Source organism: Canis lupus, chromosome 28 (genome assembly GCF_011100685.1).
Source record: "Canis lupus familiaris isolate Mischka breed German Shepherd chromosome 28, alternate assembly UU_Cfam_GSD_1.0, whole genome shotgun sequence".
Lineage (NCBI taxonomy): Eukaryota > Metazoa > Chordata > Mammalia > Carnivora > Canidae > Canis > Canis lupus.
This window is the reverse complement of record NC_049249.1, coordinates 16758739-16772557: the sequence shown is the minus strand read 5'-3', so window position 1 is coordinate 16772557 and position 13819 is coordinate 16758739. Positions and strand designations below refer to the sequence as shown.

Here is a 13819-nt window from a genome sequence, read left to right as displayed (position 1 = left end):
GTGAGCATCGTGAGACAGGAAATGTGCTTACTTTTCTACAGGAGAGCCTCAAGGAAACCCCACAGTTAAGCCATGATGTCAAATCAGAGACGGTGATCCAATGAGACGTGAGAGTGTAAAAATGTGAGATGAGAGAGAGGTAAAATGAAAGCGCATTTTTACTCATATTAGTGAAAGAAAATATCAGACATTTAGTGAAAGAAAATATCAGACATTTCATTGCTGACTCTTGCCCCCATCAGAGCCCATAGTCACAGGCCTCGGGGCTGTTCTGCAAGTAGAGATTGAGGAATCCTCGAAGGGTGTTGGCCTCATTGAGGAGGGCTGATACGGCAGGATCTTCTCTCATGGCTGCCATCCAGAGCTTAAGTTTTGGAGTGTGGTCTACACAACTGTGGGGAGGGAAAAGGATGAAGATGTGAGCTAGATTAATTAGGAAAGCCTTGCAAAGCCTCCTGTATCGGTATCACTCTGCAGTTTCCTTTTGTTTTCCTCTAATCTTTTAAAATATTTCTTTAAAATGCACATAATCAGGGGATGTCTGGGTGGCTCAGGTAGTGATCCCAGAGTCCTGGGATGGAGTTCCACATTGGGCTCCCGAAGGGGAGCCTGCACCCTCTACCTATGTCTCTGCCTCTCTCTGTGCCTCTCATGAATAAAGAAAATCTTTGAAAGAAAAATAAATAAAATCTTTTTTAAAAATGCATATAATCAGAATAGTAGATTTGATAGATATTGTAGAGGTCCTTGTTTCATGGAAAAGGAATCTTAGAGTGAAGTGACCTGCTCAGTCAGCATGAGAATTTGTCCAGGTAGACTAATAACTTTTTTTTTTTTTAAGATTTTATTTATTTATTCATGAGAGACACGGGGGTGGGGGAAGAGAGAGAGAGAGAGAGAGAGAGAGAGAGAGAGAGGCAGAGACACAGGCAGAGGGAGAAGCAGGCTCCATGCTGGGAGCCTGATGTGGGACTTGATCCCGGGACCCCGGGATCACGCCCTGGGCCAAAGGCAGGCACTAAACCACTAAGCCACCCAGGGATCCCCTAGACTAATAACTTTTTAGAAGGAGAACATGAAAGACACAATGAATGTCATATATTTATTATTCTACAGCCAGACTGTGACTAAAAGTAAACTTGAATACCTCTAAGCTCTAAGAATTGGGAGTAAGCCAAGGTGGCTGCCAAACTTCAAAACATGGAATTTGGAAAATAGTGTGGGAATCCTTCTGGTAAATGGGAGGTAGTATTGGTCATATAATCCTGCATCACATGCTTATAAAAATGTCCATCCTTACGGATTTTTAATTGGAGAGAAGGGAGTAGGTTACTTTTAAAACATTTTACTACATGTCATAGAACTCTCTGCCCACCCCTCCCCTACACACTCCAGGAATGGAGAAGGATGGTGAGTATATGCCCTGGATGGTCTGAGACGCTCCTCCTGTTGCTTGTTCCCATTCATACCAATTATATAAAATATTTTAATTTTTGTTCGGAAAAAAAAGGTCAATATATACTCTTCCAGTTATCATTATCTTAAATTATGCATAAAATATTCAAATGTCTTACTCATTTAACTCCAGAGCTTCCAGCCGTTCAAACCAGGGCCAGATGAGGTAATCAATCATAGAAAGAGAATTACCACCAAAGAAAGTTGTCTTCTTATTGGTCAGAACCTGGACATAAACAGCATAAGAGTACTTGTTATTTGTGCACTTAGTAAGATTCATCATTAGAAATGAGTAAGGCAAGTTAAGTACAGCAAGTGAGAGCAGCAGCTTTTACTGACGTATTCAAGCTGGCTTTTTGTTTGAACTTTAGAATCTCCTGGTTTGGGATGAAACCAGCAACTGATAAAATGAACTGGAAAATAGAGGAAAAAAAAAAAAGAAAAGCAACAGAGTACAGGATCTTTGTAATACATATACCCAACAAAGGACTGGTATTCAGAATATAGAGAGAACTACTGGCAATAATAAAAACGACAACTCATTAGAAAATTGGGTCAGACTTGAACTTCACAAAAGAGGATATTTCAAATGGCCAAAAACCATTTGAAAAGGTATTAAATTACATTAGACATCAGGGAAATGCAAATTAGAGCCAAAATGTAATACCACTACATATCCATCATAATGGCTAAAATTAACAAGGCAAAGTCAACAAGGGTGTGGAACCACTGCTGGTAGGAGTATAAACTGGTGCAACTGTGTTTTGACAGTATGAACTAAAGCTGAGTGCGTGCATACTCTAACCCAGTAATTCTACTGTTTGGAAATATGAACATATGTTCACCAAAAGAAAGGTTGAAAAATGTTATTGCAGCACAATTTGTAATAGCCCCAAAGTGGAAATGTTACTGTCCATCAGGAGTAAAATGGAGAAACAAACTCCTATCATATGTTGAAACAGTACATAAAAGATAGGAATGAACTACATACAACACAGATGAATCTCACAAATCTAATACTGTATGAAAGAAGCCAGACCCAAAAGAGTGCATATCATATGATTCCATGTGTAGAAAGTATTAAAACACCCAAAACTAACGTTTCTTGATATGGGTGCTGGTTCCATGACTGTTCATTTTGATAAACTTTAGCTTATTAAGGTGTTAAGCTTTATTTTATAATGGTGTTTTGGCTTGTATGTTTAACACAACAGCTCATAGCAATCTGTCATAACCTCAAATTCCTTTTGATGTTATTACTAATTGCCACAAAGTGATTTGGGGAAAGGGAGTATAAAGGACAGTATAGAAGGAAGAAGACAGGGCAGCTTGGGTGGCTCAGTGGTTTAGCACTGCCTTTAGCCCAGCGCATGATCCTGGAGACCCGGGATCGAGTCCCACGTCAGGCTCCCTGCATGGAGCCTGCTTCTCTCTCTGCCTGTGTCTCTACCACTCTCTCTGTGTCTCTCATGAATAATAAATAAAATCTTTGAAAAAAAAAAAAAAAGAAGAAGGAAGAAAGAAGACAGAGGATACAATGTTTCATTTACTCTGACAAAACCCAGGAGAAGAGATTACCTCCTCTAGCTTGCTGAATTCCTTCCGTAATTCTTCTTTTAGGCCAGAGCCATCTTCCTTATTTTGTCTTCTCAGAAAGCCTGTTACCAAAGATGGAACCTAGACAGAGAATAATTTTGTAGTTATCGGTGTGATGTAAACTATACCAACTTCCTCACAGAAAAGCATGATGGAACCCTCGAGTCCCAGGTCAGGGTGTTGGAGACACCTTAAAGCTGCACTAATTTCTGTGTTCCCAGAGGTTGGATACTGATCTTAGAAACAGTTTTGGGGAGTGAGGTGCTGTTTGGTCAGGATTTTACTTTAAGATTTTATTTATTTATTTACATGAGAGGGAGAGACAGAGATAGTGACCAATAGCACAAGTGTGAAGGGAAGAGAAAATCAAGTTCTCTGCTGAGCAAGAAGCCCGATGCAGGGCTCGATCCCAGGACCTCAGGATCATGACTTGAGCCGAAGTCAGATGCCCAACTACTGAGCTACCCAGTCAGAAATTCCCCAGTCAGGATTTTATACGTTGCAAATAATAGAACCCACTTTGGTGAGTTTGAGCCAAAAAATGTCTTAATTAGACACTGAGTAACTCATAGAATTATTGAGAGTCTGAAAAGATAGGCTGGGAACTAAGCTGGAACATTCTGAAAGTCATGCTCAGAACTGACCTGATGGGAAGCACCCCATGCTGCCAGGGAGTTGAGCAGTAGGTGCACTAGTTCGTGCCCTGCCAGAGGATGGGTTCTGGGGTAACTAATGCCTTAGCCCTGCCGCTGCTTCTGCTCCAGAATTTCATCTTGCAACCACGACTACGGCTCCCCAAAGCCTGCAGCTCTGCCCCACAGCACTCTCGCCAGCAGAACCGGTGCCCCGCACCAAGCCTGTCTCCTCACATTGCTCATTTCTGAATCCAGCTCTACCTCGTCCGTTTCTGACAGAAGAGCCTTGGTCCCAGGCCTTCACCCCAGTTGCAAAGGGCACTGGGGAAGAGAATCTTTCTGCTTTCTACCTCGGGGAGGACGTGAGAAGGATGTTCACCAGGTGTAGCGTCAGACGCGTGGTGGTCGTGCTGGAGGTGTTTATATCTTTTAATACTTCAGTCTTTGATATCATTTCCCAGTTTAAGTCAACAGGTGCTTGTAAAAAATATAGGAGAATGTCTGAAATCCCATCCAGGTCAGTACAGCTTGCCCTCATTGAACTGAAGGTTTGTAGGCAGCACTTCTGTCCACAGTTCCAACTGGGCCTACCTGGTTTTTTATCCCTGCTTTTCCTTAAATGTCTGCTTCATATATTATCAAGTCCCTCAACGATACTCTTAATTTCTGCTTCCTTAAAAATTTTATTTTTTTGGTGGGGGGAGGGGTGCCAACGTAGCTCAGTTGGTTAAGCAACTGCCTTTAGCTCAGGTCATGGTCTCAGGGTCCTGGGATCAAGCCCCGAGTCAGAGCTGAGAAACAGGCTCCCTGTTTTATAGAAACTGATTTTTATCCAGAAGAACAGAGCAATTACTATACTCCTTTTACAAGTGAGAAGCTGAGGCACAGAAGTAAATAAGTAACTTGCTCAGAGTCACACAGCTAGGGAGTGGCAGAGCTGGTGGGAGACTGAGGCAGGGAGCCAACAGTGATGGGAACGCGGCCTCTGCCGAAAGGAGCTCACAGCCCCGGTGCAACACAGGCAAGAAGGCAGTCACTGACAGGAGTTAGCACATGTCAGACCCTAGGGCTGGGCACCAACCCAGCCCGGACACGCTTCTGGAAGGCAGCAGAACCTGAGCAGACATATGAAAGAGAACTTGGAGATAATCAGGCAAAGTGAGAAGGGGGAAGAACCACCCAGCAAAAGTTTAGGAAGAGGTAGGGAGTCTGGGAAAACAAAACCTTCGGTGTGGCTAGAACACAGGGTCTGAAGAGTGAAGAGGGCTAACTCTGGAGAGGCAAGCAGGTTTGCAGGACATGTCAGAGCAGACGGGAGCACTGCTTTGTTTTCCTTTCCTACATCACTGAATCACAAATGACAACACTGACTTAGCTTGAAAAGCAAAGTTTCTTCAGAGAGGAGCTGAAGTTTCTTATATACACACCTTGGAAAATAACTCAAACACCATCTTTTGGCAAGCTTTCTCATAGGGATCATCCGGCAACAGCTTCTTCCCTGGATATGCTTCATCCAGATACTCACAAGTGATAGGAGATTCATAGATCAATTGACCCTGACTGTTTTCCAGAACTGGCACTAGGCCAAAGGGATTCTTCTTAAAGAACCACTCAGGCTTATTTTTCAGGTTGATGTTGATGATTTCATGCCTGAAAGAGACATGGAAAGCAATGAAGAGAGTGGCACTTTTTTTTGTACTTCTGAGTAAATCCTCACTGGTCCTACCATCCACTCAGCTCATCAGACCCCAAATTTAGGATTCAACTCAGTCTGGATCCCTTTTCCCTTGCTCCCTCTTCCTCAAGTCAAATGGATCATCAAGACTTGTCATTTAGACCTCCAAATCATATCAACATCTCAGTTTGACCACTGCCTGCCTCCTTGTCCAAAACATTATTTGCCAGCTGGACCTCTACTGTATTCTCCTCCCAGCCTATCTGCTTCCACTGTGTCCTCCCCACAGTCCATTTTCCACACACAAAAGTAAATTGGATCAGGTCACCCTCCTGTTTGCAACCCATTGATTGATTCTCATTGCAATGAGGATAAAAAAACTAAACCCCTCTGTGGCATGTGCTCTGGCCCCTTCTTTCCTGTCATCCCTGTTTCCTAGGAATTGGCCGCCGGTCATTACAATCTGGCCACACTGGCCTTTTTTATGTCCCTTGAATTTGCCAAACATGTTCTCACCTTAGAGCATTTACATTGTGTTCCTCTGCTATCTCTGCCTGTCTTCAGGCCCTCCCTGACTACTGTCTCTGAAGCTGCTGAGAGCCTCTACTACATGATCATTTTGTTTCACTTTCTTCGTTGAACCAATGACATATACCTGAAATTACTTTGCCCATTTATTTACATGCTTATGTCACCTCTCGATAATGCAAGCTCCATGAAAGCAGGGATTTTATGTACCTTGTGTGGGACCCAGGAAATTTTTATTTTTTTTGGACCCAGGAAATTTAACAAAAATCCCCTACCCCTTGACAAGCAGAGCAGGATTAACTCCCATTTTGTGCTGCACCTGCCACCTCCTGTATCACCCCCACATGACCTGCTTATTACTTAAGGCGCTGCCCCACCCTAGTCCAGCCGCTGGGCACACCCTTATCGGAAATCGGCTCATAACCATGTAACTCTGCCTTGTGCCCACCAAAACTGAGCGCCAATTCTGACCAAAGTAATAGGCCAGCTCAAATGGATACTATAGGGTAAAATGTAATTCAATCGGCCACCTGTATGTGGACTGCAACTTTCTGCGTGCGTTACAATCTCATTGGCCACTGGCCCCTGTAAAGCTGCTACGCCTCTTAGTCTCGGGGTCCAAGTCCCTGCTCCACTGTGTCAGGTACACTTGGACCCAAGCTCGAGCTTGTAAATAAACCCTCGTGTGTTTGCATCGGTGTCGGCTCCTTGGTGGTTTCGCGGATTCGCAATCTTGGACACAACACCTTGTTCATATTAATAAACATGTACAGGAATAAAATTTCAAATACATTTAAATCCTATGAAAACAAAAATGGTTTCAGATAGGGTTGAGTAAATATTTGTTGAATGAATGAATAAGTGGAAATGCTTCAAGATTGTCGGATAGGGTTGAGCAAATATTTGTTGAATGAATGAATGAATAAGTGGAAATGCTTCAAGATTGTCAATAACATACCCCATTTTGGACTAAGCAGTATTCTAATCGTAAATTATATAAGGTAACTAGCCAAATTGTATTCACTAATTACTATATGAGAATCAATATGATAAAATTCAATTCCTTTTGCTAAATTGAAAAGAAGGTTATTAAGGAATCCAAAAAATCCACCCACAATATAAAGTTTCAGATTAAATGTCCATGCACTGATATTTTTTAAAATGTTACATGGGTAGGGATGCCTGGGTGGCTCAGTGGTTGAGCATCTGCCTTTGGCTCAGGTCATGGTCCGGGAGTCCTGGGATCGAGTCCCACATCAGGCTCCCCTCAAGGAGCCTGCTTCTCCCTCTGCCTATATCTCTGCCTCTGTGTGTCTCTCATGAATAAATAAATAAAATCTTTAAATGTTACATGGGTAAATCACACTAAGCAAACCAAAAGGGAAGAAACCAGATGAAATCCAAGCTGTATTCAGACTGTAACTAGATCTAACTTGTTTCCTGCCTGAGAGATTATAGAGGAAATGAGAGAAAGGAAAGTTTCATATAATTGTTAAAGCCAGGTCCGTGTAATTGTCCAAGCTGGGTAACTGTTCAATAGAACAAGTTAGTTACTAAAAAATAATATACTCCAACACCTTTTGTTTCCTATTTCCCCATCCACCTCAGTCGTTAGAACAGTGTTTAGTTTGAGAATTTAAATATGTAATCCCCCATGGAAACAAGAAGGGCTGGATTGAACACTAGTATACATTTGTGTATATAGAGGTTCATGTGCTGACAGATTATGAGTCATCAAAAGAAATCCAAGGCCAATCCCTGCCAAGGAATTAACATTTCTGAAATCTTATACCATGAAAACAAAAGGTAGAGCCTGGCTTTTGTGATAAAGAAAGTTCTTAGAACACACATGCATTTGGTAACCTGACATTATGAGCCCACAAGTCAACACACCTGCCGTAACAAGTTGGAATATGCACTTTAGAGAAAACCACGCTTTGTTAGGTGATACCATGTAGCAAAAATCTAGCACCTCTCTAACAAAAGTCTTCTGGGCATCAAACTAAAAACTGGTCCATGAATGTAGAAGACCTCTGTTGTTTGCACTACCTGCCAACTGTTTTCTCCACCCCCATACACACACTATAAATCAGTTCAATTTTTCCTTTAGAAAACTATCCCAGTAAATAAGGTAGGGTTGTTTTCAACCTAGAGTTCCAGAGGGGCACATGAATCAGGACTTTATGTTTCCCAATCCAGCTGTTCTTTGTTCCTGTACTTTTCAATTACATGAGCACAAGATATATCTTTTTTCAATCCTATTTGAATAAGATTACTCTTAATTTCTTATTATAAGAAATTCTAATATGGAAAATATTGTAGTATTTGGATAAAACATAACATTCTGGATAAATGTTACTAAATGTTGAATATTTTGCTATGTGTTCAGGATCAATTTCATCCGAATAAGATGCAAATCTTGGTGAAGTGATGGCTAATCTGAAAATATATTTTTTTCTTTGGAACGTATCTTACATTCTTTTGGGGAAAATTATTGTCTGCCTAATTCTTTCCCTAGAAGACTAAAATTAGTTTATAAACCCTAAGCACATGGATAGAAAATTTCTTAAGAATGAGGACTATGTTTTAAACTTCTTTACCACAGGTACCTAATGTCTGCTCAACAGATTCCAAAGATCATTGGAAGGAAAGCAACTCCAATGGATATTGGTGTCAGGAGCCATGTGACTGTTGTATATTCCCCATGGATAACCAATACTCAAAAACCATTTGGTTTTGGGAAGCCCGGGTGGTTCAGCGGTTTAGCGCTGCCTTCAGCCCAGGGCTGATCCTGGAGTCCCGGGATCAAGTCCCATGTTGGGCTCCCTGCATGGAGCCTGCTTCTCCCTCTGCCTGTGCCTGTGTCTCTCTCTCTCTCTCTTTGCCTCTCATGAATAAATATTTTTTTTAAAAAATCTTAAAAAAAAAAAAAAAACAAAGGATGTGATCCGATCCAGTCCCATGTCAGGCTCCCTGTGAGCAGCCTGCTTCTCCTTCTGTGTCTCTGCCTCTCTCTGTCTCTCATGAATAAATAAATCAATCTTTTTAAAAACTTTAATTGCAAAGAGGCTTCACAAAAGATTGAATTTTTAAGCATATACACTTTGACTCAACAACCCAAGCTACAGAAATATGTACAGTATAGTGACTCAGCACCAGGTCAAGGCTTGGACTCTGCACTGGGGTAAACTGCCAGCTATTAGGGAAGGGACTATATAATCAGAATAACAGCAAACAGTATCATGTAAGATGGGCATGCATGTATAAGTGTGGTGAAAGCAAAAGGTCAGTGAACCAGGAATCAGTGATCTACCAGAGCTAAAAGAGCGGCCGCTGGTCATTACCTGTCAAGGGATCTCGGCCTACCACCAACTTCATGAGAACCTCAGCTTTTCAGATCCATAAAATGGTTAGGTTGTTGGAAATGGGGTATCCCAGACTGGTGTAATCTGTGGCAGTCCTCCCACCCCTCACCTGGGAAGTGGGTTCATAATTTGCTTTGTCCTCCAAAAGTCCGAGAATAGTTTATTTTGCAGGAAGGGAAGACCCTGGGGCCCTGAGATTGCCCACCCGGCCGCCCCCTACCCCAGCAGCTGCTGCCAGGCCGCTGGGGGAACGGCTCCCACCCGAGCCCTTACCTGATCCCCTTGGCCTTCAGGACCAAGAGTGTCCTCTGGGCGAACGGGCAAAACCTCATGCTGTAGACGCGGATGAGGCCCTCGGGGACCGGCCCCGGGGGCGCGCTTCCTGCGGGGCAGACGCGGAGGCCGTGAGCTCCCGAGAGCGAGAGCGGCGGGCACCGCACCCCCCGCCGCCCAGGGCCGCCCAGAGGTCCCGCGCGCTGCGGCCCGGCCCGGCCCCCCCCCCCCCGCCCCGTGGGGGACCCCAGGCGGCTCCGGAGCAGCCACTCCAGGCCACGCGCCTCACCCTTCGCCAGGCTCCTGGCTGACCCTGCGGACATCGCGGCGCGGCGCGGACGGAGCTCGGAGCTCGGGCCTCCGCTTGGCAGGCGAGTCAGGAAGTGGCCGCCCCTCCCTCGGAGCTTCCTCCTCCCCCTCCTCTCCGGAGCGCAGGCCTAGGCCCGCCGCTAGCTGGGGGCCCTGTAGTCCCGCCCCGCGGGCGCCCCGGCTCCCTTTCCCACTCTCCGCGGGGAGGGATGCGCCGCCCCCGTGGCCTAGGTGGGCCGCAGGAAACCGCAGCCGGGAGCCCACCTGACGCGCCCTCCTTGTGCCCAGGAGCACTGTGCTGGCCGCCAGGCGCCCCCGGCCAGAGGCGCAGAAGCGGCTCGACACCCTCAGAGCCACCCCCCGCAGAAGCAGAGTGGTCCCCAGTCCTGCCTCCACGCAGGTGCATGCCTCCCCCTGACCCTGACCGCCCCCACCCCGCCCCCGGCTGCTCGCAGGAGGCACGGGTCTGGTTGAAGTTCCCCCTCAGCCCCAGAACTCTCCTGATTTTCCTGATTTCAGGGCTCGTGGCCCCGGGCCCAGAGTTCGCTCACAGTTCAGAATTTACTCTGCAAAGATACCTGTCCATGGCCCGGTGCCAGGTCGCCCAGCCATGTGTACAGCCTTTTCCTTTCCTTGTCACTATTAGCTTAATATGACTACTAGGACGGCCATTGTTGCGACTGTCACCTGTAGGACACATCTTTTTTATTATTTTTTTAAGATTTTGTTTATTTATTCATGAGTGACACAGAGAGACATATGCAGAGACACAGGCAGAGGGAGCCCAATGCAGGACTCGACCCCAGGACCCCAGGATCACGAACTGAGCCAAAGGCAGAGGCTCGACCGCTGAGCCACCCAGGCACCCCTTAAAATCTTTTTAATTTTAATCCAAAGGAAATAGCACATATGTGGATATTACTAACAAAATGATGGTGCTGCTTTCAGAAATCTATTAAAACTTTGGATTTTGAAGCCAAGTAGGGGGACACGGGCTCAAAGTCCCACAGGTGGGCTGAGTAGATTTAGACTTGTAGATCTGGGAAAAATATCTGGCTGGAGCCACTGCTAAAACAACCCCTTAACTTAAAGGGTAGAGAAGAAGAGGTCCAGAGTACATGGTAGGGACACAGGAAAAGAGTAGTCAGTGTTTTGCTCCTCTGCCTAGATTTGAAAGCTGGTAACTCCTGTGCCATTTATTTGCTCCGTGTTGGTGTCTGTTTTTATTTTGATTTGTTCTGTTCTGAGAGAGGCAGAGAGTGAGGTGATAAGCACACCAATCTTGCAGCCTTCCTGCTTGGGTTTGATCCTGACTCCACCCCTGTATTACTTTGCAAGGCTTAGGTTAACAAAGTACCACAAACTCAGTGGCTTAAGCAACAGACATTTATTTTTGCAGTTCTGGAGGCCAGAAGTCTGAGATCAAAGTGTCAGCAGTGTTGTTGCTTCCTTTTGAAGACTGTGAGGGAGAAACTGTTTCATGCCTCTCCCTTCGCTTCTGGTGGCTTCCCTGGCAATCTTTGGCATCCTTGGCTTGTGGAAGCATCACCCCATTTCTGCTTCACCTTCACATGGCATCCTCCCTGTGTGCGTGTCTATGCCCAAATTGCCCCTCTTTAGAAGGATACTAGTCATATTGGATCAGAGGCCCACCCTGCTCTAGTATGACCTCATCTTACTTTAACTAATTACAGCTGTAATGAACCTATTTCCAAATAAAGTCACATTCTGAGGTACTGGTGGTTGGGGTTTCAGCATATGGATTTATGAATTAATAATTCAACATATGAATTTATTATGAAACCATATGAATTAGAATAACCCCTTATTAACTGTGTGAATGTGGGCAAATTCCCTTTGTGTGTGTGTTTTTTTTTAATTGTATTTATTTGAGACAGAGAGAGAGAGAGAGAGAGAGAGAACATGAGTAGGGGGAAAGGAAGAACAAGAAGCAGACTCCTTGCTGAGCAGGGAGCCCGGCAGGAGGCTTGATCCCAGGACACTGGGATCATGACCTGAGCCAAAGGCAGATGCTTAACTGACTGAGCCACCCAGGTGCCCCTTCCTTTGTGATTTAATTCCCTCATCTGTAAATGCAGTGCTAAAAACTTTTTGCCTCCTTTATAGAATTTGAAGAAGCATTAAATTAATAAATATATAGAAAGCACTTAGAACAGTTCTTGGCACAAAAGAAATGTTAAATAGATGCTTATTGTTACAGATAATAAATGAAAAAAATTAAAGCCCATTTTTTTGCTAAAACATATGTCCTATTTAACTCTTTTTTAGAACACTAACTTTTGATGTCTTTTAGCACATTTATGATGTCATGCAAATTAACTCTATAAATTTAAATCTCTGATTGGCCAAAAAAAAATAAATAAATAAATAAATAAATAAATCTCTGATTGGCCAACCTAATAATTGCAGGTCAGGACATTATTTGAACACTTTTTTCTTTAATGGCTTGTCCCCTAATTAGCCTGAACAGAGTAACATTTTGCTGTAATGATTTGAAAAATCCAATTAAAATGTTAATTGCTCAAAGGAAGAAATTGAAAAGAAACTATATTGTCCCAGGAAACTACTGTCCTGAAGTACTGCTGTGATTTATAGTGGATCATCTCCAAGCCTTTTGTGTTTGTGTACATAATGTAACCATCTAGATTCACACAGCTGTTAGTCACAGGTGAAAGGGCACAGTATTTCACTTTTTACAGCTGTAATTGTCAATAATTAACTTGAGGGGGCTAACTTGAATTACTTCTACTGGTTGAAAATCAAGACTTGGAGGTCCTGGTGATAAGAAACAATTTTCTTTTTTTTTAAGATTTTATTTATTCATAGAGATGCAGAGAAAGAGGCAGAGGGAGAAGCAGGCTCCATACAGAGAGCCTGACGTGGGACTCGATCCAGGGTACCCAGGATCACGCCCTGGGCTGCAGGCGGCGCTAAACGGCTGCGCCACCATGGCTGCCCAAGAAACAGTTTTCAACCTTACAAGTACCACCTGTCTTTTCTGACCATATACAACCACCTGATACAAAATTCTTTTAGGACTTTTCAGGAATGTAACTTGGTGTTTTTTGCTTGAGTTTTCTTTTTGTTTTGTTTCAAGTTTTTATTTAAATTATAGGTAGTTAACATATAATGTAATATTGGTTTCCGGAGTGGAATTAAGTGATTCATCACTTACATATAATACCCAGTGTTCATCACAGCAAGTGCACTCTGTAATACCCATCCCTCATTTAGTCCATCCCCCATCCACCTCCCTCTGTCAACCCTCAGTTTGTTCACTATAGTTAAGAATCTCTTATGGTTTGCTTCCCTCTTTTGTCTTTTCCCCTCTCCCCTATGTTCAACTGTTTTGTTTATTAAATTCCACATATGAGTGAAATCATATGGTATTTGTCATTCTCTGACTTATTTCACTTAGCATCATACACTCTAGCTCCATTCACATTGCAAATGGCAAGATTTTATTCTTTTTGATGGCTGAGTAATATTCCATTGTATATACATATACCACATCTTCTTTATTCATTCATCAGTTGATGGACATTTGGGCTCTTTCTATAATTTGTCAATTGTTCATAATGCTGATATAAACATCAGAAATGTAATTTGAATAATTTTATACTTTTTAGTATGTGATCAATTAAAATTAATAAGCTATTTTTACAGAGTGAGTTAGGAATATTAAAAGTTACATGAAATGCTTCACTTGTTATTGTTTTAACTAACCATATTTAAAATTTCTTTGAAAATTAGGAGCCCTTGCCTTCTTAAAGAATTAACATTCTATGACAGTCCATAGCTGCCTTCATCAAAAAGATTCCATAGACGAATACAGGCTGAATAACTGAAAAATTTAGTAGGGCCCAGAATGAGGTCAAGTAGGAAAAAAAAATCATTATAATCCTCATAAATAAGATGCCATACAGGAATAAACAGTCCATAAAGAAAGGAGCTTGAAAAGC

General features: G+C 43.2%; 1 protein-coding gene across 1 annotated transcript; it reads right to left on the bottom strand.

The window, feature by feature from the left end:
• Positions 1 to 140: 140 nt before the first annotated feature.
• GSTO1 (glutathione S-transferase omega 1) lies at positions 141 to 9976 on the bottom strand. Its single transcript, XM_038578728.1, has 6 exons — positions 9817 to 9976; positions 9528 to 9636; positions 5114 to 5336; positions 3034 to 3132; positions 1575 to 1681; positions 141 to 392 (listed from the first exon to the last, which is right to left on the bottom strand). The coding sequence occupies exons 1-6, from the start codon at positions 9848 to 9850 to the stop codon at positions 239 to 241; spliced, it is 726 nt and encodes a 241-aa protein (XP_038434656.1). The 5' UTR covers positions 9851 to 9976; the 3' UTR covers positions 141 to 238.
• Positions 9977 to 13819: the final 3843 nt, after the last annotated feature.

Excerpts from the sequence above, each read along its gene's own strand:
- GSTO1 (XM_038578728.1), bottom strand. The coding sequence starts at position 9,850 with ATGTCCGCAGGGTCAGCCAGGAGCCTGGCGAAGG. Across the intron at positions 3,133-5,113 it reads TGTTTGAGTTATTTTCCAAG|GTTCCATCTTTGGTAACAGG; the intron begins GTGTGTATATAA and ends TTCTCTGTCTAG. Across the intron at positions 1,682-3,033 it reads AATTCAGCAAGCTAGAGGAG|GTTCTGACCAATAAGAAGAC; the intron begins GTAATCTCTTCT and ends GTTTATGTCCAG.